This window comes from Camellia sinensis, chromosome 7 (assembly GCF_055761805.1).
Source record: "Camellia sinensis isolate YWXY chromosome 7, ASM5576180v1, whole genome shotgun sequence".
Lineage (NCBI taxonomy): Eukaryota > Viridiplantae > Streptophyta > Magnoliopsida > Ericales > Theaceae > Camellia > Camellia sinensis.
In genome coordinates this window covers 168218671-168244878 of record NC_138967.1, presented here as the reverse complement: position 1 = coordinate 168244878, position 26208 = coordinate 168218671, and the positions used below count along the sequence as shown (strand labels likewise).

At 33.1% G+C, this 26208-nt stretch overlaps 1 protein-coding gene across 2 annotated transcripts; it reads right to left on the bottom strand.

The window, feature by feature from the left end:
* Window positions 1-15624: 15624 nt before the first annotated feature.
* LOC114318949 (zinc finger protein CONSTANS-LIKE 9) lies at window positions 15625-22133 on the bottom strand. Of its 2 annotated transcripts, none has more exons than XM_082879743.1 (5): window positions 21784-22133; window positions 20291-21011; window positions 18654-18881; window positions 17242-17537; window positions 15625-16482 (listed from the first exon to the last, which is right to left on the bottom strand). In XM_082879743.1, exons 2-5 carry the CDS (start codon window positions 20849-20851, stop codon window positions 16353-16355), a joined length of 1215 nt encoding a protein of 404 aa, XP_082735869.1. In that variant the 5' UTR covers window positions 20852-21011; window positions 21784-22133; the 3' UTR covers window positions 15625-16352. The 2 variants fall into 2 exon arrangements, with proteins under 2 accessions (XP_082735869.1, XP_082735870.1); XM_082879744.1 differs by having other exon boundaries at window positions 21445-21989.
* Between the last annotated feature and the right edge of the window lie 4075 nt (window positions 22134-26208).

The window sequence follows — 26208 nt, the reverse complement described above, 5'->3', positions numbered from 1 at the left end:
TATATACCCTACTTTTGGTCAACACGACCTTATCAGATTCAAATATCATGCGGAAGCCATGCTTTCTTAAGAGCGACCCCGAGACAAAGTTCTTACAAACGTCCAGTACATATAGGACATCGTTCAAAGTTGACTCTTTCCCTAAAGTCATTTTTAGGACCAACTTGCCATTTCCCTCAACAGTTGAGGTTGTAGAGTTGTCCATGAACAACTTCTTACCGTTTGAAACCAATTCGAAGGTTGTGAACATTTTCTTCTTCGCAGAAATGTAACGAGTAGCCCCAATGTCCACCTATCATTCCTTCGAGTTACACCCTACCATGTTCACTTTGGAAACGACAGCTGACAAATGCATGGCGTCCACATCTAGTGATCGATCCTCCATCTCAGCCATGTACCCGACTTTTGTATTGTGGAGGGTACTTATTGTAAGACTTCTTCTTCTTGCGACAGTCAACCGCCCGATGCCCATCGATTCCGTAGTTAAAACACTTTTCATTGAACCTAAAAGTAGGTTCCTGTTTGGAGACACTGCCTCTTGTCCCAAGATTTGAGCTTTTTCTTGTTGGTGGCTTTTTCCTCACCCCCGAGGACTGGCCATGTTCAACCACATTTGCTTTTACAGTAAAGGTATTCCTTCATTTCTTTCTGTTGTCTTCCCAATTCGAAGCCTGACAACGAGCTCTTCGACTGTCATCTCCTTCCGCTTGTGCTTCAAGTAGTTCTTGAAGTCTTTCCAACCATTAGGTAGCTTCTCAATCAGAGTAGCAGCCTGGAATGATTCACTCAAGAACATTCTCTCTACATGAATTTCGTATAGAATTACTTGGAACTCTTGGACTTGACTGATAACGGTTTTTGAGTCCACCATTTTGAAGTCCAGAAACCAGCCAACAATAAATTTCTTTGCCCCAACATCCTCGGTCTTGTACATCATGTCCAAAACATCCCACAGCTCCTTTGCCGACTTCTTGGTATAAACATGTTGAAAAGTGAATCTGCCAAGCCATTTAGAACGTAGTTCCGGCAAAGAAAGTCTGACTACTTCCAAGCATCTAGAGCCATGAGTTTTTGTTTGTCTTGCTCATTCTCTTCCACAGTTGGTGGATTCTCACTTAAACCCTTGCAAGGTTAAGAGTAGTCAGGTACAACAACATTTTATACTGCCAACTCTTGAAATTCACTCTCGTGAACTTCTCTAGGCGCTCGTGATGGTTGAGCGGGCCTCTTGAAACAACAAGAGTAGCAACAGGATTGACCACAGAGGTCACAACAGTAAGGGTTTGCAAGCAAGTTGTCCCGGGGCTTAGATCCCCACCAACATTAACAGTAGTATCGATGACAGTTGCCATTTCTGAAAAATACAACAGAATTTCATTTTTTGTGTTTCCACAAATTAAACTTAACACTAACAAATCTCACAGTTAGAAATTTAATTCAAAACTAGTCTCACCACTTAACCTAGAATCGAACATTGTCAAGAATGTTTCGAGGAAGACTGGAGGGGTCACATCGATTCCACATAAAACCCAGTTAACTTTTTGACAAAACTTTCAAGAGTATGTTGACTCTTAGTCCATGGGAAACAATTTTTAGAATCAACTTTTCCAAGGAATGAACTAAGTTAAAACAAACCAAGGTCCAAACTTACATGCAATTTACAAAAATTGCTAACAAATTACAAACAATATAAAAAATTGTTACAACAATATAAGCTAATAAAACTTTGTTAAACACATTGGTAAATAACCACAATTAAAACTCAAGCAAACAATTACTTTCAATATAAGACGAGTAAACCAATCCAAATTGAGGATTGTAAGCAGTCCAAAAAACCATTTCCATGCTTAGGTATTTCAGTTCAACAAAAAAGTTAGAAGTCTAAATATATATATATATATATATATATTCCCTTTCTTTTCCTTGCACTCCCAAATTCTATTAATTTGGATTTGTATTGTTTCCATTCCCTTTCGCATAGGTATGCCTACAAAGAAGGTTAGTAGCAAACCACATAATACAAAGTAACTAATTAAAAAAACCTTGTATTTAACCCTTTTAGCACTATCATGAATAGCACATTAAGTGAAAATTAAAATGCAATATAAGTTACACATATAAAACTTAAACTCCAAAACTAAATGTACAATTTAATTTACACAATAAATATGTAATTAGACAAGTTACAAAACCTTAAAATTTATAATTCCAAATAATTAAATTAAAATTTATAGCCATGAGTTATATATCACTTATTACATAATAAACATGTAAATAACTCATGTGAATAATTCTAGATATTAAAAACAATTAACAAATTATTGTAAAAAACTAAGATCTAATAAACATGTGGATTTACTAGAAAAGTATAAACTAATCAGGAGCATGTAATTTTAGAAAGCAAGTGACATGTAAAAAATTCTAGAAAACTAGAAACAATTTAACATGCAAATTATATCTAGAAATTTAAAACATGCGAATAGATCTAGTCTATGAAAAATATTGAACATGGTTGAAAAATTTAGAAATCCCCTAGATGTTGATTTGTGATTATGTATCAATTTTAAGTAGTATATAACAATCTCAATCAAACAATCAAGACAAAACGACACAACGATTTTACGTGGAAAAACCACAATTGGACACCTCCAATTGTGATAAAAAAAACCACGGGCAACAGCCACAAAACAATCCACTAAGAAGATATAAAAGAATTACACAGGTATACTCTCAATTACCTAGCGAATTCACGCTTGAATTGAACCAACCTCTATGTTCCTCCTCCAACCCTGTCTTCACCTCGGAATTGTCTTGACGATGAGTCACTCCGGAATCCACCAAAGCTTCAGGCTCGAATTCTTCAGAATCCACCGAAGAACAACTTTCTCTTTTGTGTAGAATAAACAAACAAACCTTTGATGTATGCCTCTTAAACCATGAGTTGAATACTCAATGAAAACATCAAAGAAAACTAGCAAAATATCGCCAAATATAAACCTTAGAATCCAAAAAGAAGATCTGGAGGACTTGTTCAAGTTTTGGGAGAAAGACCAACTACTTATAAAAATCCAAAGTAATCTTAGTTTTGGAAGAAAACCAATTCCTTATAGAAATCCAAGAATCTGTGTTCACGCGGTCCGCTCGAGCGTGGGAATTCCTGCTCGAGCAGAGGCTTCAAAATTGTGTGATTCATATAGGCTTCACTCTCGAGCGGACGTCCCCATGCTCGAGCGTTGAATCACACCATCCAGTACTTTTTTAGGCGAAACAGAGATGCTGTGAGCTTGCAATCCCTGCTCGAGTGTCACTTTCCCCGCTCGAGCGGGACGACCAAAATTGGAAAATCTGGAAAACTTGATCCTATTACAACCTCGATTTTGATCCATGGAAATTGACAAAGGCACGATTCAGGTTGGATTCGCATCTAATAAACTCATAGCCTCACTGAAATAAAAGGTGCGAAAACAAATACAATTGAAAGGAGTTTTGTCAAACAGGGTTGCCAAGAATAAAACCTAACAATTTCCCCATTTGGCAATGCCGTGACAAAACACACCTAACAAATAAAATCCTAAACACCCCAACCCATTACGGCCAACAAAACCCAACTTCTTTCTCAAGGTCTTGATCTGCAAAACAGTTATCAGTGCCACAATCTCCAAAACAACTATTAGTCCCACAAGAGTATATGAAAAAGCAATAGACATATGACACAATTATCTTGAAACATGAGATGAAAAACATGAATAGATGAAAACTAAGACTCATGAAAAACAACTCTCAATCAACAAAAGCAAGATCATAAACCAACCCAAGTCAAGATGAACCAAACTCCCCCTCACTAAAAGCAACCACAAACACTGAAAACAGTGAACAGGAAGAAAACGACAAAAATAATATGGTGGAGCAAGTAAGGAATTTCAGATTAGTACCTTAAAACACACAAGACTATCCAAGAAGCACAATTACTAGTAAACACAATGTGCACAGTCTGGAGAAGATTCCTCATGAAAGAAAGTGATGTATTATGTGAAAAGCATAGATCCCATGATAAAAGTGTGTGTGTGACTCTTGGAGTTCGAAAAACACTAGATTCAATCCTAATAGTGATTTGAAAGTTGGACCTCTGGCAAGAGAATCTAAGCACAACACAGGAAAGTCAAACCACTAGGAATCAAGGATTATTTGATGAGTAAAGGCGAAGGCTCCCCCTCAATCAATGAATCTTTTTTTCTTTCTTTTGCATATTTTTTCTTCTACTCTTTCTTTTTCCTTTTCTTTTTCTTTTTCTTTTTCTTTTGCACACTCATTGGCAGCTGACACGCTCAAGAGTATGGAAACCGAACCAGAAAAGCATGAATATAATAAGGATGGCCTGGTTGGTGACTCTGAGGTAGCCTTCTCCTCATGGCTGGACTACAAAGAATAGAGTGGAAAGCCATGGAGATGCAAAAAGATGGTAGGTGGTTAAGAGACTCAACATCACCCATGATATGCTAGTATAGGTCAATTCCTCTAGAAACGCAAAAGATCAATGACAGAAGTCCATAGAAAAAAAAATCACTAAGGCGGAAGACTCTAAAATTTGCTAATCCAAGAGTATGTACAGTATGAGACATACTAATCAAAAAACACGCACTCCAAAATGAGTAATGACCACAAAAAATACACATATATTAACATGTAATGGATATTCTCATCAATTCCAATATGCACCAAGGACCACTCAAAAATTTCAAGCTTGCAAAACCATACAAGAAAATCTTTTTGGGATTTTTTTTTTTTTTCAAAAAATAAAGCAAGACAAAAAAATGAACAAGCACACATGTAATGACAAAAAAAAACACACAGAAACCCAAAAACTAAAATGACAAAACAAATTAACACAAGTCAAGTTTTCTCACCCAAACTGCTTTAGTACGAACAAAGTTGTGAGAATTGCAGTTCTTGGATGGTGTCTTGACGTTGTGGTTCCTTTCCCCTGCAATGGAAACTCGTCTCGACTTGGCTTCTAACTTCCAATTTTTAGGTCTAGGCAAATACACTCTCCCATTCAACTTATAACAATAAGGGCGAATATGACCATACATACCACAATGATGACAAATAAAAATAGGGTGTACCTTCTTTTCTTTTACCTTGCCAACTCTAGAAAGTTTGAGAAGTCCACCCTTATGTTGAATTTTTTGTTCTCCCTTTCCTTGAGTTCTTGTATCATGAAATGTTGATGCACTCTGTTTTTGCTCTTTCTTACCACCAAAGCCAATGCCACTCTTGTCAGAACAAATTTGTTGAGACCCAATGATATTGTCCAAAGTCTTTGATCCCCTGTTCCAAAGACCAATGGTAGCCATAACACACTTGAGTTCTTCCTCTTTCTTGATCATTAGTTCTTCCAAAGCAACTTGAGACATCTCGAGAGTTTCAATTTTTTCTTCATATGTTGCATAGATTTCCTGTAGCTCATTCTTCTCTGTCTCACAAGCCAAGAGTTTTGCACAAAGAGCTTGTCGATCATTAGCTATCTTGATGGCATCAATCCTAGCCTCGGAAATCTCCTCTTTTAGTTTGACATTCTCACTTTCACATGCTTTGAGTTTCATAGTGAGTTTGTCATTTAATTTGGATAACTTAAGAGATTCCTTATACAGCTTTTCATAAGCTTGCTCAAGCTCTTCATCATCACTTCCCGAGGATTCATCATTAGTGGCATTCTCAACTGGGCTCTTCAAAGACTCTGTTCGTCTTTCAGTTTCGGAAGCCGCCATAAAAGCAAGGATTGTTTATATTCCTCTTCGCCTTGATCTTCGTTGTCACTTTCATCTTCATCAAATTCTGATTCATCATTCCAAGTGATGGTGAGGGCTTTCTTCTTCTTCAAACGAGTGGGGCATTTCTCCTTCTTGGCTATAGAATTAATTTTGAGTTTATCTTTATCTTTAAATTTATGAGTATGAGTAGATTCCAAAAGATTAGGATTTTTTTTCAGAAAAGATTTTTTAAATTGTTTTATAAAAGCATTTGTAATCTTAGAATCTATCTCATAATCCTCATCAGAATCCTCTCCAACTCTTGAGCACTACTAAAAGCAATATCTTTTTGTTTCTTTTTGAAATTCCTACGTACCTCATAATTTTGGAGATTTCCAACCAACTGATTCAGCTTGAGGTTGTCAACATCTTGAGCCTCCTCAATAGCCGTAACTTTTGGTTGGAACCAATCGGGCAAGGATCTCAAAAATTTTCCCACAACTTTGGATTCTGGTATTTTTTCACCTAAATTGAAGCTGGAATTTACAATGTCACTCAACTTCGCATAAAATTCATCAAAGGTCTCACTATCTTTCATTGAAAGGTTTTCGAAATTAGACGTGAGCCTTTGAAGTTTTGAGCGTTTAACAGAAGGAGCGCCCTCATAAATAGTTTGTAAGATATCTCAAGCCTCTTTTGCGACCTCACAATTACAAATACGACTAAACTCTTCAGGTGTGACAGTGCAAAAGAGAGAATTGATACCTTTACTATTCCAGCTACTATTTTGGTAATCAATTGTGTCCTACTTTTCAATTAGTTTGGGGAATGTTACTCCATCAACGGTAATTGTTGGTTCGGTCCACCCATTCATGACAGATTGCCAAACTTTTTCATCTATTGATTTCAAAAACGATCTCATCCGAGCTTTCCAAAAAGAATAATTGAATCCGTCAAGTAGGGGTGGTCGAACCATAGAATTTCCCTCACGAATTGAGTCCATTATCACAAATCAAATAAGATCTCACTCTAATAGATTTGTAAAACAAAAAAAATAGAGCGACCTGCTCTGATTCCAATTGAAAAATCTAGAAATTCCCTAGATGTTGATTTGTGATTATGTATCAATTTTAAGCAGTATATAACAATCCCAATCAAACAATCAAGACAAAACGACACAACGATTTTACGTGGAAAAACCACAATTGGACACCTCCAATTGTGATAAAAAAAAATCACGGGCAACAGCCACAAAACAATCCACTAAAAAGATATAAAAGAATTACACAGGTATACTCTCAATTACCTAGCGAATCCACGCTTTAATTAAACCAACCTCTTTGTGCCTCTTCCAACCCCGTCTTCACCTTTGAATTGTCTTGACGATGAGCCACTCCGGAATCCACCAAAGCTTTAGGCTCGAATTCTTCAGAATCCACCGAAGAACAACTTTCTCTTTTGTGTAGAATAAACAAACAAACATTTGATGTATGCTTCTTAAAGCATGAGTTGAATACTGAATGAAAACATCAAAGAAAGGTAGCAAAATATCCCCAAATATAAACCTTAGAATCTAAAAAGAAGATCTGGAGGACTTGTTCAAGTTTTGGGAGAAAAACCAACTACTTATAGAAATCCAAAGTAATCCTAGTATTGGAAGAAAATCAATTCCTTATAGAAATTCAAGAATCTGTGTTCGCGTGGTCCGCTCGAGCGTGGAAATTACCGCTCGAGCGGAGGCTTCAAAATTGTGTGATTCATATAGGCTTTACGCTCGAGCGGACGTCCCCACGCTCGAGCGTCGAATCATACCATCCAGTACTTTTTCAGGCGAAACAGAGATGCTGTGAGCTTGCAATCCCCGCTCGAGCGTCACTTTCCCCGCTCTAGCGGGACGACCAAAATTGGAAAATCTGGAAAACTTGATCCTATTACAACCTCGGTTTTGATCCATGGAAATTGACAAAGGCACGATTCGGGTTGGATTCGCATCTAATAAACTCATAGCCTCACTGAAATAAAAAGTGCGAAAACAAATACAACTGAAAGGAGTTTTGTCAAACGAGATTGCCAAGAATAAAACCTAACAATGGTAATTATACTAGAAAACTAGAAAACAATTAACTTGTCAATATTAACTACAAAATGTCAACATTCATAAGTATGTAAAATTATAAAACTAAAACACAAGCAAATCATGCACATTTTGTTAAACTGAACAACTATTGCATCTAACCACTGAACAGTGGGCTTAAGCATATATAAAAAAAATTTATTTTATTTCATTTCATTACAAAAAAGTTTATACCATGTATAATAGACCCACATGGAAAACAACACAGCAACATTCATATTAAATTGATTATAATCATGCACTATTACATATATAACAGTGGCCTATACTAAATAAACTAAATTGAATTTGAAAGCAAAAGCAATTCACAGTGAACAGTTTGGAGAAAGAAAATATATATATATATATACATATGGAACTCTTATTTGTCGGAAACTCAAGCAGTAAGCAGTAACATATAATATGGTTAAGGTGATATGAATCTATATATCCTAATACATAATTGATGGGAAAGTATATATAATCTGTTTTAAAATTGTTGTATAAATTTGTGAATTAACTAAAATAAATAGATTCATATTTAATCAGTTAAATTACATAACATGAAACATGATTAACAAAAATACATATGGAATTGAAATATTGAAAATAAGAAATCAAACCAAATTCTGTGTGATACCATAGTGTCCTTAAAACAAATTAGCCGCCTCACTGTGGGTGCTGGAGAAACGTCGACTTCTGTCTTCCAGGATAAGATGGTTTAGACCGGCTAATACAGAAGCACCTTCTGTTAGCTTTGGCGAACTGACAGTGGCAACACTCTCTCACACAGGAAGAATATATTATAGGAGGAGACTAACTTGACTAGAATCTTAGAGCAAGAAATTTTGTAACAAACCAAGGAAGGTGGGCCTCCTTTTATACACAATGGGGGAGAGAAGAGGAACCTCCAGTCATGAAGGTTAGCAACCAATACTCATTACTCCTGCAAAACTGCTGGAGTAATGGTCCAAAACTAATGGGACAATAATATATGAGATATATATTCTGTATACACAAGTGTGTATATCTGCAGCAGACTTGGCCAAAAAAGATTAGGTTCGTGGATCACCAATCCCGCCCAGCCCATTCCCTCAAGATCCAAGATCCACGGACCTAGCCCGGTCCCCGCGCATGTGGCAATTTTGCCACAACCAACTTGGATCATATTCTTGGCTCAAGTCTATCCTTGAAGCATTCATAACTCCCTCCCTTCAGAAAATTTAAATGCTCCAAAGGACTCACACCCTTATCAAAATCTTGAGCTTTAAATACCCATCAATCCTTTCTTCTACAATCAATATGGGATTGGTAGTTATACACAATTTCTAATACCTCATTCATAAGGCCATTTTTATGAAACAATTTTTCATTCAATTCTTAATGATTTTTTGTCATTCTTTTTCTGGTGTAAAGACTTTGTTACAAACAGTCTAAATCCATTTAATCCCACCTCAACCAATGGTTGGGACCTACTTTAATTTTATATTAAAGTCACCATAAAACTATTTTTTCCAACAATTCTTAGATCTAGATTTTCAAAGGAAAAAGAATAAGGAGGAGGAGGAGACAAAGAAAGAAGAGGGGTTTTGTGATGAGAATGCGGCCGGGGTGAGGACTTCAAAACAATGAAGAAAGATGAAGAGGGCGTGGCGGCGACAAAGCAAGTGGTTACAATGGCAGGTGAGTAAGATGGGGGTAAAAGTGGAATTAATTGGGGTGTTCAATAAAAAAGACAAAAAAAAATCTAAATCTAAGATTGGGGTGTTTAAAGGATTGGGTGTCTAGCCAAATTTTTAAAGTACATTTAAAGCCGTCACTATATTTTGTTATTTAAAAAAATAATAATAATAATGAAAATGATTGATTTATCACCAAAACAACCCCCAATATATCGAATCATACTTGTTGAATAACACCACAGTCTCTCTGCCGATGTTTCACATTTTCAGTATATATACACACATATTATCAAAACCCAAATTCATCACAACCAGAGACATCAAGAATCAAAGCATATATTTGGTAATGAATTGTCACAGTTGATGTATGCTTGGAAATTCAAGAAAAGAAATGTGTGGTGTTATTGTTGAACATATCCATACGTGACGAGGCAATGGGTCTATAACCTTATCAATGAAGTTGAAAAGTCCTTAGGCAAGAACCCTAATGCCTTAAAATCTATATTTAATTTTTATTTATTTATTTGAATATTTTTTGCTTCAGTTTTGACTTTGAAATTATTGTAATTTTGTCCATTTTCTTCAAGCTGAAGTTGTAATTGAATGAAATAATTGTCTATATTCACAGATCCTAATGTTTTTGGAGAAAAGTTTTGATGGAATTTCTTGAAAAGAAAAATTATGATGAAGAGTTCAAGGAACTGTGAAAGAAAAAGAAGGGGGTGAGATTTTACCAAGAAAGTGGAGAAGGTGATAAAGTTGAACAATATGGTGGACTATGCAGGCATGGTGGAAAACTTTTATATTGAAGACATTGAAATTTCTCTGTTTTCAAACAAAGAAAGTTTCAATTTTGTTATTTTTGAACTCTTAATTTGAAATTTTAGTATTTCATCGGTCTTACATTATCTGTTAATTTCTGGTATTTGTGCCATGATATATTATTTTCTTTCCAAAAAAAAAAAGAGTGAAATATCCCAATTTTTTTAAGGTATTTGTTGGCTGCAAATGAAATTTTCTCAACCCGAAATTCATTTAATTGGGTGACAGATGACATGCAACCCACCTGAACCCAACCCACGAGCATCCCTAACGTATATCAATATTTATGAAGAATTTCTAATTGTATGCGATCGAATTGGATTGAAGCTTGTGTATCCGCCATCTGATTAAAAACTCAACTTTTTTTAAATTGCTAGATCCACATCCGTCCATCCATCTGTCTGTTCCATCGAAACCACCTATTCGAGATTGGGTTGGCCAGGTCGGTTAGATGTTTACCCAGGCCTAGTAGATAAACTCTTTAATATTGTTGAAAAAATAATAAAATAAAAAATATAGATACTTTTTCAACATATCTGGAGTGAAAGTGGGCAAACAATTTTAAATTTAGGTATCTAACATTTTGCGATTAGCATTCAAAAAAAAAAAAAAAAACTTTTTGCAATTAGCCTTCAATTTTACAATTTTTAGCCTTTATAAAATTTCACTATTTTGGAAATAACGAGCACAACAAATTTTCACTATTTAAAAAAAGAAGGGTCATATTTAACATTGGTCTTGTTTGAATGACATTGAAGAGTAAATTCCAAAATTATCAATTTTATTGAATATGGATATTTATATAAAAAGTTTAAAAGAGTTTTGAAAAAAAATTCAAAATGAAATTAGCGTTGAATCTATAAGTCAATATACAAGGGTATTTTTGTCTGAAACTAGGCTCTAAAATTTTAGAAGACTGGAGTTAGATAATATAAGTAAATAGCACATCAATTAATAAAAAAATTATAAAAATTTATTTGTTTATATAATATAATATTAAATCTCTTAAGTACATATAATTATTTATTTGTAAGTTGTACAAATAGTTAAGGGAAAATGTTTGGTGACCACAAATTCGTTTTGGCAGTTTCGAGCCATTTGAGCCACAGAATTTGTGGCCCCCTACGTTTTGGCAGTTTCAGGCCATTTGAGTCACAAAATTTGTGGCCCCTAACATTGCTGATAATTAAGTGTTCTTATAAAATTTGAACTCCTATAATGGAGGTTGCGATTTCGAGTTCCATGTGTGGGTCAATTTTAAATATGAAGCATATAATTCAAGATGGCAAATGCAACATTATTTTGCAATTTTTCTAATTCCCATGTTTTCTTTGTAGCTTGATATGATGGGCCACGGGTGCATTGTGGGCTTTCAAACCAAATAAAAAACATGTTTGTAAAAGAACACATGTTTGTAAATAGAATCAATACAACAGACCCATGAAAAAAAGAAGGGTAAATTACACTAAATTATGTAAAGTTTAAAAAAAAATACAGGTAGTCTTACATTTTAGATATAATTGTACTGGTTTCTCTTTAGGTATTAATTTAGATAACAGTTAGATCCTTTTTCATTAGTAAGTCGTTAGTTGTATGAATAAAAATAATAATATTATAACCTCTTTTTTACTAAAATTTATGTTCTTGTTTATTTCAATATCTATCAATACTATTTGCATTAATTTCGATCATTTTAACCTTATTAAAAGGAAGGTCAGTGTAATTATGTTAAAAATATGAGATTAATTGTATTTTTTTGAAATCTTAAGAAATGTGAATATAAATAATTTATTCAAAAAAGAAAGAAGAATTGATGACCTATTTCATTGTTCTTATATAACATTCATTTTCATGTATAAAATAAATATATGTTTTTTAAATTTCATATTAGTAAGATCCTACGGAAAAAACGTGTGGTTTTACAACACATGTTTATTTGACTTAAAAAAATCATACATTTCCTATTACACATATTTTATGCATATTATATTAAAATCCTCCTATTAACAATGGTAAATTCAGGCCTCGTTTGGGAACAGATTTTTTTAGTGACTTTTTAACTTTTTAGCTAAAATATGATGTAAAAAAAATTAATATGTTTGGGATAATTTTTTAACTTTTTACAAAAAGATGTGCAAAAAATAGAAAGAAAAGAGAATCTTTAATTTTTTGATATGAGTTGTTGACTTTTTAATTTTTTTAATGACTTTTTAATTTTTTTAATTAAAAAAACCACTTGCCAAATGAGACCTAAATGTTATAAAAGTCAGCTAAACGAGTATTTTCACGTTCCCAGGTCTCTCAATCATATTTTTTGAGGTTGGTCTTTTTTTCTTTTTTTCTTTTTTTTTTTTGATTTTGTCTTTTTATTTTAAATAATTTATTAATAGTAGCTTATATATTGAGTGAATTTTTTTTTTCGTAATTATGCAAATATTTTTGATCAATTATGAAATATATTTTTTTCGTAATTACGCAAACAATCTTGATCAATTATGAAATATAAATCTTTAATTTTTTAGCAAATTACAAATACACCCATAAGGTTTGTTTAAAATATGAATCGGTGTTATAGTATTAAAAATTACAACTATCGTTTGTTATAAATTTTAATTTAACACAATACTCAGGAAAAAAAAAAAACACTATTTTCCTATGCAATAATAAATTATCAAAATTGTTTATTAATAAATATTTCTCATGTCATTAAAAATTGTTAATTCACTTAATGATTTATTTATTAACAAAATGCTTAACTGAAAAATATTTTTCATATCATTAAAAATTGTTAATTTACTTAATGATTTACTTATTAATAAAATTGGTTATTGTTATGCGAGTATGATTTATGTATTAATAAAATTAGTCATTTGTATATACATATGTATTTTTTTCTGTTTCTTTATTAGTTCAGTGAATTATCTAAATAGTTTTTTTTAGAAAGAGGCCTCGTTTGGCAAGTTCTTGCTTTAGCTTAAAAGTTAAAAAGTTACTAAAAAAAATCAAAAAGCCTATAACCTATATAAAGAAGTCAAAGATTTCTTTTTCTCTCTACTTTTTGCATATCTTTTCATAAAAAAACCAAAAAGTCATTCCAAACATACTAATTTTTTTTACCTCATATTTTAGTTAAAAAACTAAAAAGTTACTAGAATAGCATGTTCCCAAACGAGGCCAAAAGAATTATCTTCGTATTTGTTTTATATTTATCTATTAAAAAAAACTACACACCATAAATTTTTTTTTATAAATTCAAAAGAAATATTAAAAACACATAAATTCACAATTTGAGTCTAAATCATTAAGCGTATGACAAATCAAAAATGACACATATCATACCACATAATTCCATCATATATCTAATAATTTATTCTTTTCAATAGAATAATATTATAATTTTAAAAAAATTATCAAAACATAAAACTTAAATATACTATAATAATAATTTGTGTCTTACACGGGTCTTTGTAAACAAATATATATATATATATATGATTGTATTTTTTTTGATATCTCAGATTTTCTGTTTCATGCAATATCTCTGATAATTTTGGGGTTTAATAAAAATTTGTGTTGTCATGTCAGAAATGGCCCTAAAGCTTCCATGTGATTTTTAGCTCTGAGAACACTGAAAGAGAAAGTAGCAATAATGCTTCAAATTGTTCTATATTAAGTGTTGCTTAGTGTGATTTATGGGTGATGTACAGAGTCGGTAGTAATTTTAGGAACACTGTTTTGTATTTTGTAACCATTTTCCATTGGGTTTGGCTTCCTTCTGTCCGTGATTGGACTGGAGGGTGGGTCCATGAAAGTCTATCACGAGTTTCGATTTGATAACTTAAATTGTTCAATATGTAAAACTCATAAAGTACTATATACATGTAAAAAATCACGTTGATCGAATATCAATAGTTACGTGATCAAATCAGTTTTGTATAAAAAAAAATGAACAGCGAAAAAATAAACAGTTGACAAATTTAATCCGATGAAATAGTTATCGATATCCGATCAACGTATTGTTTTACAAACATATAATACTCGACGATTTCTACACATTTAACGGTTCGAATTATTGAACCTGTGATGAGCCCCCATGAACCCAACAGCACGGACAGGAAGGAGACCAATCCCTTTTCGATTTACCAAGGAAAAGGGGGGGAAAAAAAAAAGAAAAGGCTTCTTGGTTATGTTGTAATTTGTTCAATTGTTACTGATTATGTTTAATGTGTATAATGTGATTGTTCCACTCTGATCAATCCAACAGTTAAACCACTTACCCTTGACCTAGTTTTTTTTATCTAGTTTATTGAATGGTCCATTTGTTAAAAAACATTGGATGAAATAATTCATAGGTTTCCAGAACCAACACCGATACAATTTTAATCACTCCCATGAGCAGTTATTTAAATTTCTTTAAAATGAAAAGATTTAAAGAAAAAGAGTAAGTTGATGCCACTTCTCTTTTCTTCTCTCCTACCTGATCCTTCATTTTTTCTCCTAGTTTTCTATGTATAAACATTGCTTAGTGGATGAGGCATTTCCTTACCAGGCTTGATGAATGTCTGTGTTGAAGTCTTATGACTGCGAGTGCAAATTCCATTACCTTATTATCCACCCACTGGTTGTCAAACTTGAGTACATTGATTCTTCACCTACCAAACAGACCTTGAAAAATGTCAAACAACTATGAAAGAAACAAAAAAGAACAAGAACCCACAATAACTCCCAGCAGCAAACAAAACCAACACCACAGAAGCCCTTCAATATCTTCAAATCTAAATGCCTTCAAACCTCAATATAAGTTAAAAAAGGATTTTCTAAATTGGGCATTCAATTACTGTTGTGCCAGTTGCATCAAAGATTGGATCCCAAGAGGTCAACACAAACAGCTAAAATATGCAGAGACATAATTGAAATATATATATATATATATGTCCTCTAAGCAAAGTAGATATATAATCTAACACTGTTTAAATCATAGATTCGTGTAGGAAAAAGAAAAAGAAAAACGAGAAGTGAATCAAATAGAAATAATTTTTTTTCCCACAAATCTCACTCCTGCTACAGACATCATTTTCTATCACCCACTCAAAATAGAAGTGAGGCCTACATATTCAATTCGAGATCCAAACATAGCCTAAATTAACACAAACCATATAAGCAGAGATCACAGACAGCAAGTAGAACCCTCATGATCATGTTCTATCACACAGCCTTTGCATCTAGTAATTTCAGGGTTTTGATCCACACAGTAGTCAAAAAAAATGAAAAGTTCATCAAGAGTGTTGATCTACTACAGAATTATTACAAACTGGTGTTTCTCTCCCCAACTACTGTAAAATGATTTTTACGCTGTACATGCCAGTCTGAAAATGAAATACAAGAATTACAATTTCAAGCATTTTGTCCGATAATGGTCACTGGATTTTGGCACCCATCCATATGCCTTCCTCTAACTAATCAAACATCAATCCTATACAATACACCTTACGTAAAAAACGAGAGGGAGATATTACAGTATGAAGGTTTTAATCTGACCTAGCAGTTGAATTTGGCTACAGACCATACCAAGGCCACGAGGTTTAGATATATGATAGATAAAGGAACAAAATATAAGATAAATTAGTTCAGGTCACGAACACTCACCATGGTTCTGACAGAGAGAGCCAATTAAGTGTTCTTTCTTTCTTTTTCTATATTTTTAATTTTATTTTTCCGGGGGCAGCAATTTACACTTCATCGGATGATTTTCATAATCCATCCATTCTTTCTGCTCGTGGAGAATGAGATATCTTGTCTTGAATTTCATTGGTGAACCAATAAGATATAGCATTCTAAATCCACCTTTCTGTGAATCTGTTGTGATACGCTTGCACAATTTGTCATTGCAAAGGAAAATAATGCATGAGTTTTTTTTCGTTCTTTCCAACTTGACATAGATTGATCATTCCTTTCCTTGCAAGAACTGTATAAAAAATTGTGCTATCAGAAGCTCCTGGTTTCGTTCAACGGATCGTAATCATAAGCGTCACCAGCCTTGACAAAGCGCCCCTTCACACGCCTCCTTACATCAGCCCTTGCCTTGCGAGAAGCATATCTAACCTTCTTGTCAAATCTATGACGCAATTAACATTATAATAGTTAATTATGAGGGGGAAAAAAAAGAAAGACTAAACGTAGAAAATTCCATCTTTTGGGAATCAAAAGACAATGTAAAAAACTGACATAAGTTTCGTGCTAATAACACACCCATGAATAATTGGAAAATTAAACCTAACAAAAGGAAAGATCCATGTGCATCTTGCAGGAACAAAAAATGTGGGTAGCTCCACATCTATGAAGCATAGGTACGATGAAAATATTGTCATAGGGTATGCATATCAATACGACTACCCGCATATCATGTACAAGAAATACTTTGGGTACAACTTTGGTATGGGATGGGTACTGGATGAATACATTTCGGATACTTTTGTGGGTACTTCCGGGCATAAATGTGACTTTTTAAAAATATAGGGGATACTGAAATAGTTAGATTGTGACTATTTTAAAAAAAATTAAAATAAAAGGTATTTTTACAATATCAAAGGTATAAAAAATACATAGGGTTCTTTTCTTGACCATTACAAAAATACTTTAATTATTTTTTGTACTTGATTTTTTAATTGTTATATGTTATGTACTACTACAAATTATTAAATCATAATTTTTTATGGACATATTGGACCGTACCCGTATCCTACTTTGTTTGGTTTTGCCATATCAACATACCCATAATGTAACCGCACCCGCACCAGTGCTTCCTAGGTCCACACAATATTCTTTTCTTTTTTTAACCTAAATGATGTGTAAAAAGAAACTGCTCTACTCTTACTTGCGTGTCTTCTTCTTTTCCATGTAACGCATAACAGCGCTGCTCCTACTAGTTGAAGGGAATGAACTTTCAGGACACCATGGAGGCGGCTCTCCCATGAGAACCATTGGAGAAGCACCACAGTCTTGATGATCTGCAGCACTACTCTCCACGCTAAGACCAGAAAATGAGATGCTGGAATGGGCTTGCGTTGCAAAGCAAAGGTTTGGATCAGTTTTAGAGCTTATCACAGAATCAGCAGACACCGGGTTGCTGATAGCCGGCTGCATTGACTTAACTAGTCCAATTGATGACCCCTGGGGAAAACAAGCAACATTTGATGATGAGTGCATTTTAAATTAGATGTAAACTCACAAATAACAGGAAGTTTCAGTAGTACTTCAATGAGAGAAAGCATAAGCGTTTATTCAGACACTCCAGCAGAAATATTTGATGACATACATGCAAGTGTGGAATGTTTGCTAGAATGTGATTGACAGGTGTTGAAAGGAGAGGAGAGAGGTTTTTATGTCAGTTTGGCAAGCAATAATCATGTCAGAAATTCAATGCTTCCTCGTGCTATCCATGCAAAAATCATTCAAGTGTTTATGCAAAGAAATCGTTAGGTACTCCACTCCAAAGATAATTGAAAAACCATGGGCGCTTTTTGAAAATAAACGCACACTCACAGATAAAAAAAGAATCAAGATGCATGACCAATAATATTAAATATTATTGCCCATTATAATTCGCATTCCAATTCCAGAAATCTTTTACTTTCCAAAATATTTGCACTGTAAACAAATTCTCTTGGTTTATAAATAGGATAGGCCCACTGGAACTCCACTTTAGCTTCCCACGCTCATGAATTTCCATGAACTCACATCTTGGAGGCAAGGAGCTGTAATTGGAGTGCCAAAGGCACAATTTGAACATCAAGAATTGTGAGATGTAACAGTAAGCTATGGTGGGGACTTTTCCATGGAGGTTTTGAAGGAAGGTTTACTAATACAAACACTACTATAATTTAAGTGCAGGAAACCTAAGTTGCACTTACCAATCAAATATTGGAACTGAGTGACAAGTTTCATTATCACCCGAGGGTGGTAGCCTGATGGACTGGAGGTCATGGGTTCGAGTCCCACAGGCAGTCACTAGGGGGCACAAAGCTCATGCATATACCAAAAGAAACCATGTCCACCAAGAACATTCCATTTAACCAAAATTTGGTAGATAGGAAAGAAAGCAATATTTATGTAAAAAGTTCCATTTCTCACAGCTCAATGGGACAAAGATGTTAGAACTATGCATTGACAGTGACACATTGTAAAGCAGAAAGAGATGAAGGACAAAAACACCAAACAAATGAGCTGATTACAGCTGATGAGAATAATAAGGATAAGATTAAGCAACATAAGAGAAAGCAAGAGTACCTCAGCTGCATATGTTCCTCGACGGTTCAAATCAGCACCGGACATGTCCTTCACTCCAAACAAGCTACCAATTCCATCGTTACCAAACAGTTGTTCTGGATCATTAAGAGCTACACCAAATATTTCTTCATAGTTCTCAATATTCAAGTCAACTTCATCCATATTGAAGTCCTCATAGAATTTATCATCTTCTTCTAAATCAGATGCTTTTGTTCCAGGACAGCACGTCTGCATATTAATTACCAGAGGTCAGATTTTTACTCAAGCAACACAGTAAACAGGTAACCTTAAACATATTCATAATACTATAAAGGTGATCAGTTTTGTACTTTGGCAATCTTAATTGATCTAACAAATTATCACCGCATGCATTTTCTTTTAATCTTCTTTACAAGCATGGCTAGGATTGAAAACGTGTCATATAACATTCCAAGAAGAAAGGCCCAAAGCTCAAAGCCAATGAGTAAGGTTGAGAGGGCAAATAATGATGGTACTGTTTGGCTGACTAGAATGATTAAGATTGTGCGGACCAAGAAAACATATGAAGAATGGAAGAGCAAAATCTTCACAACTATGCTGTAAAACAAAGGTGCTGCAAGAACTATCACTAGATCACATGCAAAAGTCCTACTATGAGAATTCAGAAGAGAATGATAAACTAAGAGCAAGGTATGCAACCATGGAACTATAAAAGCAATTTGGTTACACCAACAAGATGATCATATTTGTCTACTTAGGTAATAAGAGCAAGGTATGCAACCATGGAACTATAAAAGCAATTTGGTTACACCAACAAGATGGTCATATTTGTCTACTTAGGTAATTGACATAGGAGCTTAAGAGAAATCGAAAAGCCCTTGCTTGACATGTATGCTGAAGTTTCCCACTAACTACAGGGCAAATTTCTTGGTAATCATAATAGAGAACCAGGATTGGATCCCTTCTTCATGCTAGTTGGGGTTTTATTGGTAGGGGTGCTATCACCCCCATCTTTCAGCCTAAAATGACTTTGGACCCAAAAAAAAGTCAATAAAAAAGAAGAAGGAAATTAGATTATTGATTAAAAAAAGCAAATGCTTGGATGCATAAAGAGTTTCCATGGAATAATTTGAAGAAGAAAGAGATAGCAACCAGAAAATTAACATCCAAAAGGATGAGAACAATGATTCTATACTAACTTTAGAGCAACTGACAGAATACAAAGAATCAATCACAAGCCTAAATCAAAGAATTTTACTTCACCCATTAAAGGATGTTTGCAAGCTGAATACATGAAGGACATTTAATAGTCAATAAGCTTACACCAAAAAGATATTCAAAACAAACAAACAAAATTGTGCAAGGGAGTCTGAGAGACTTGTGTATCTTTCAAATGACAGAAGTAAAATACATAAAGCCTTTTGCAAGAATTGGAAAGAAAATGATTTTTAATCAAAATTTTGACAGTTATATGAGATGCCATTATTCAGCTAGGTAATGTAAGATTAGGAACACTAGAAAGAAAACACACAGCTCCCACATGAGCACAATACACTTCACAATTCTGATGGTAGGTTTTCCACACAACCAAGATGTTTGTTTCTGAGATATCCTATGAGAAATTTTATCATCCTTCAAAAGAAGGATTCATCAATTACCTTTGATGAAGTTGAATTTACATTTTGTCGCTTGGTTCTCAGTTCAGGCATTGCAGAGGACCCCATCCAATCACTCGACTTATCAATATTCTTTACATCATTCTCTTCGATGAACACATCTTGCCCATCTTTACTTTGTGAAGGGTCCGTGCTGTTTGTCAGACTATTGTCAGTAATGCTCATTAAACTCATTCCCTTTTCACAAGTTGAATCACCCACAGAAGGAATATCTAGAACAAATGACCAGATTGTGGAGAGTTCTGCAGCCGAAGGGCAACCAGAATAACAATTGACTGCCTGCTTCTTATGAGTTGAGGCCTCAGTAGAGCCAGTATGTCCCAGCCAATCACAATTCTGACAAAGAGATATCCTCTCTTCGACACATCTAATGAATGCAGGCTGTGAATTGCATCTTTCACACACAAGGGTCCTAGAATGACGCCGTGAAAGGGCATTTGCAGAATGGACATTCCGGTCACAGGATAAACATAAACAAGCAGCATCAGATCGACAATAGACCATCGATCTTTGATCCCCACAGAAATCACACATGTAACCCATGTTGCAACTAACCCTTCTTCTACTAGAATAAAATCCAATTCAATCCAATGAGAGGACAATTGTACTATTTTCGAAATTATCAACACTCTTCCCAAAACTATCAATCAACAGAACATAGCTTCAGAAACCCCCTTTGCTCACAGTTAGGAGATATAGAAATCTGCATTAAACAGGCCAAAATGTAAATAATTAAAAAATGGAAAATTTCAAGACTGAATTGCATAATCCACTAAAAAAACAGAAAAGTCAAGGTGTGGAAAAATAAAATCCAGGAATTTGGAAACAGATCTTGACAGAATAAAGTTCACTTCACACTATGGATGTGAAAATGATAGAGATTCCAAAGGAATAACAGTTAACAAGACATATATACCCAGAAAAGCTAAAAGGAGCTCCAACTTATTGGGCACCTAGAATCCAGATATAGTGAAGAAAATGAAGAGAATCAAAACACTCTGCTTTTTTATTTCCAATCAGCATGAAAAATATACATGACAACAAAGAACTAGAATCTAAAGAGTAAAAATTTATTCTTTTGGATAAAATCAATTAAAAAAATATGAAAATAAAATCATAGAAAACTAAAAACTTACTCTTAGTGTCAAGCTGATATTTGATTTGATTCGATTTGATTCGATTTGATTTGTTGTAGAAAAACAAAAACAGAGAAAGGATTCAAAAGAAACCCAAATCGTTATCACGAGACAACAAAACTTCAAATATAATTGTAAATTAAACAGTTAAAATCCCTAGAAACCCCAAGAGAGATAAGAAGAACTCTCCAAAAATACCATAAACACAGATAAGAAAGACTCTGCCAAAAAAAGATAATCGTACAAAAAAAGCAGTTTCAAATCACAATCAAACCCTCTTTCGCTTCACATCAAAAAACGGACTGAACAAAAAATTGAGACAAATACCAATACAAATACCTAATTTCAGGCGAAAACAGTGAACCAAGCCGAACAAATCAGAGCTCTTGCTGCCAACTTTCAAACCCAGAAACCCTAACACCCACCAAAAAACAACAAAAACAAAGATCTCAACTTTTTCACTTTCTCCAGAATCAATCTCTCTCTGAGCTATCTATCTGGGTCTCCCGGTGGAGTTGCAAGTGTTTTGTGACACAAAATAAAATAATGAGAAAAGGAGAAAAAGTGCAGATAATGGAGATTAGAGAGAGAGAGAGAGAACGGGTGGGGGAGGAGAGAGAGTAGAGAGAGAGAGGTGGGATGTGGGACCACGTAGTGGCTTTGGAGAAAGGGCAAAAAGTTCGGTCCCCTCACACGAAAAGGTACTCTTTTTTTTTCCTTTTTTGTTTTAAATTTTATTTACGAATATTATTTAAAAATTAGATTATTTTTTAAATTTAATAATATGTTTAAAATAATTAAATATTATTTAATCATTTTTTTATACCTCACACGTTTATAAAAATAGGTCTAGATGTGTTTTTTATTTAAAAAAATTAACAAGTGTTTCTTATTTATTATTTAATATTAAAAAATGTATGTAAAATATTTTTAAAATATGTAAAAAAGTATTTAAAATACATTAAATTTAATAAAAAAAGCATATTATATTCTTTAAATTTTTTTTTGTCATTTAGGCCAAGCACTTGATAGCAACATCTTTCTTTAAATGTAGAATTAGATATTTACATGTATACGTAAGCAATAATATCTAACGCTTTACTAAGATATTTTAATTTGGCATATTCGATGGCCACTTGTCCCTCACTTATTTTCTTTGATTTGATTTGTACTGTCATTCTCAAAAAGTTAATCAGCAGTAATACATCTTCTAAAATTCCAACTCTAATTTAGCAGTGATTCATTCTCAAAAATTAAAATTCTAATCGAAATCTAATAATACAAAAAATTAAAAAATAAATAAAATCAAAATATCATATTAAAGAGTAATTTGAAATGTCTTAAATAAGTGTATTTTTTTATTTTTTATGAAATATAGGTTGAGTATAAATTGAGTTTAAAATGATGTGGTACAAAGATAATTTGATTTAAATAAGATGATGTGATTTAAATAAGATAGTGACTTTTGACTTTTTGTATTTTTAGGTCAAGTTTGGCAATCTAAAAATAATCTATCTTTTTATCTTTTTTTCATTACTTCATATCTCTACTTTTCTACACATCTTTTTATAAAAAATCAAAAAATATACTTATTTAGGTCATTCCAAACAACACATCAGTTTAGGTCAAACAAGACGAAATGAAATCATATAAAAAAAAAACTCTCTCCATAAAACTCTCGAACATTTCCTTAAAGTCAATTTTTTTTTAATTTTTTAATGGTGTGACTCAGCTCAACGTCATCAAGTTGCTAAGATATGTTAAAAAAAATAAAAAAGTAAATTACACTTAACCCTGTCAGATTTAGATTTAATATATATTATTTTTGATATTTTAAAAATTACACTAATTTAGATAGAATGAAAATATTAAACTCATAGAGTGTGTTTGGAACGATTTCCAAATTATAATTCTACCTATATATTCTAATATGATGTTTACATAGAATGTTCAAATTATATTTCCACAACATTTAGAAAACTCTGTGTGAGGCGCGATTTTCAAAAAAAAATTGAAATTTGGCCTAACCGATCGTCCGGCCAGTTGACCGGAACAGTGCAAATTTTTTTTTTTTTTTTTTTTTGCAATTGACATGTTAATTTTTATATATTCAAAAAAAAATATACACTCTCTTTTCTTATTTTGCTTTACTTTCTCTTTTTTTTTTTTTTCTTTTCCTTTGTTGTACTTTTTTTTATTTAATGTAATTTTTTCTATTTTTCTACTAAGAGTTGTTGTATTTTATATAAGTAGGGGGTTGTGAAATGAAACTATTAACCACAAGGGTGAGAATATAATTTCCAAAACGTCAGGGATAGAATGTAATTGGACTAAACCTCAGAAGGTGCCAATGTAATTTACCCAAAATAAGAAGATGAAATAATTTTTCTATTTTTTTTTTTCTTTTCCTTTGTTGTACTTTTTTTTATTTAATGTAATTTTTTCTATTTTTCTACTAAGAGTTGTTGCATTTTATATAAGTAGGGGGTTGTGAAATGAAACTATTAACCACAAGGGTGAGAATATAATTTCCAAAACGTCAGGGATAGAATGTAATTGGACTAAACCTCAGAAGGTGCCAATGTAATTTACCCAAAATAAGAAGATGAAATAATTTTTTTTATCATTTGACTAAGAGCATCTCCAATAGTGTTTGCTAAAATAGCATTGTCGTTGCTATAGGCCTTGTTTGGAAAATTGGCTATTTTAGTAGGTTATTTTAGTTTTTGATTATTTTAGTAGGCTAAAATTTTTGTATTTAGAAAAATGATTAAATTTTTTTGTAGTTAGATGTAATGTTTGTAAGAGAAAAAATGAAATGATTTTGGATTTGATGTGACATTTTATTTTGTTAACTATTTTAGCCTATTTTGTCTTTTTGTAAATTTTAGCTTAAAAAGCCACATATTAGCTATTTGGCAATGAATAGTACTATTTTGCCAAATTATAGTAATTGTGCTCCAATGGTCACATGCTATTTTAGCAAATCTCAACTAACTTTTTCTCTGAATTTGTAGGTGATGTTTGGATATAAGTTTTTTAGTGATTTTTTTTTTGTTTGTTTAATTTTTAGCCTCTGTGACTTCTTTTTTTTTTAATGTTTCTAAAAAAAATTATATATTTACATTATTTCCGACTAGACAAATATAAAAATGAAAAAAATTTGAAAAATTGAAACATTTATAGTTGTTGTTTGTACTAATTTTAAACTTTTTTTCAGGCAAAAAGAGCACGGTGACTCTTTTGTCTTTCCAAGACAGATCACCACAGTTCATCTAATCCATTTCTAACGGTTGAGACGAATGATCCAAAATCATCTTGACTTTCCACTTTGTCTTCACTCTCCTTCTCCCTTTCACTTTCTCTCTCTCTTTCACCATTTCCTCCTCTATCTCCCCCTCTCTCTCTCTCGCAACCTCTCTCTATCTCTTTTCTCTCTCTCTCTCTCTCTCTCTCTCTGATCGGCGACGGTGTCTACCTTCAATCGCCGAAGACCAACCTTTCCTCCCCTTCTCTCCCCTTCTCTCTCACTCTCACTCTCACTCTCACTCTTACTCTATCTCGCTCCCTCTCCTTATCGCTCTCTTCTCTTTCACTTTGATCAATGACGATGTCCACCCCAAATTTTTGAAGACCAACCTTTCCTCCCTCTACATCTCCCTCTCACTCTGTCTCATTTTTCCTCTCACTTCTCTCTCTGTCATCTGGAACCGCCAATCGTCGCTGTCTACCCACACTCCTCTTTTTTTCTCACTCTTCTTTCTCTCTCACTCACTCTTATAATGGATCGACAACGTTGGGCAAGATGGAAGAGACAATCGCCGATTCTAAACCAAGGACTACCAAATCTGTTCCTACAGCTGGTGATATCTTCAACGCTACATTCGACGCTGTGACTCGCCACTAGATCTACTTTCAACTACCAAAACCAGGTATTTATTATTTTCAGTTTTGTTCATATTCTGAGATTATGAGATTTGAAGTATAAAATTGTTTTTTGAGCTCCAATGAATTTGTTGAATCTGAGATTTGTTGAATTTGTTTGAGATTTTGTTGAGATTTATTGATTGTTGTTGATTGGTTTTGTAAAAAAATAAAAAATAAACTTTGTCGATTTCAAGTAAATTAAAAAAATTATTGTAATTTTTTTTTTGGTGAATTCTAATAATAATAAAAAAGAAGAAAAAAAAAAGTGGTGAAATAGTTCTTGAGTGGGAGAGATGAAGGGAAACAGTTGGCTTTGGTTGAGTTGACACAAATGATAATTGCCAAAACTTGTGCCATTTTTCAACACAGCTGCTATATTATAGCAATGGCAACTCCAATGGCAAACTATTGGAGATGCTTTAACAAAATATGTAGCCAAACAACCTTGAGTAGAAAGAATTAAAGCAATTTTAGGGTTGGTTTGAGAATAGGATATTTTAATAATTTTTTTGATTTCTTAATTAAAATATAAGATGAAGAAAGAAAATTAGTAGGCTTAGAATGATTTTTGGACTTTTTACTAAAAATCATACAAAAAGTAAAGAGGAAAAAATTAGTATGTTTAGAATGATTTTTTTAACTTTTTTGTAAAATTTGATTTTCTTATATTTTTAATAAATTTTTAATTTTTTTTATTGTTATTGTAACTTTTCAAATTTGCCCTTAGTAATCATTATTAAGTGGTTTTTTGAGAAATGTTAAATTCATATACTTTTTGACTTTAAAAAAAATATATGTAAAAAAATAAAGAGATGATGTAACCAAAAAAAAAAAAAA

Coding starts and splice junctions, on each gene's coding strand:
- LOC114318949 (XM_082879743.1), bottom strand. CDS start 20,851: ATGGGTTACATGTGTGATTTCTGTGGGGATCAAAGATCGATGGTCTAT. Junction 18,882..20,290: donor TAAATTCAACTTCATCAAAG/GTAATTGATGAA, acceptor ATTAATATGCAG/ACGTGCTGTCCTGGAACAAA. Junction 16,483..17,241: donor GAAAAGAAGAAGACACGCAA/GTAAGAGTAGAG, acceptor ATTGCGTCATAG/ATTTGACAAGAAGGTTAGAT.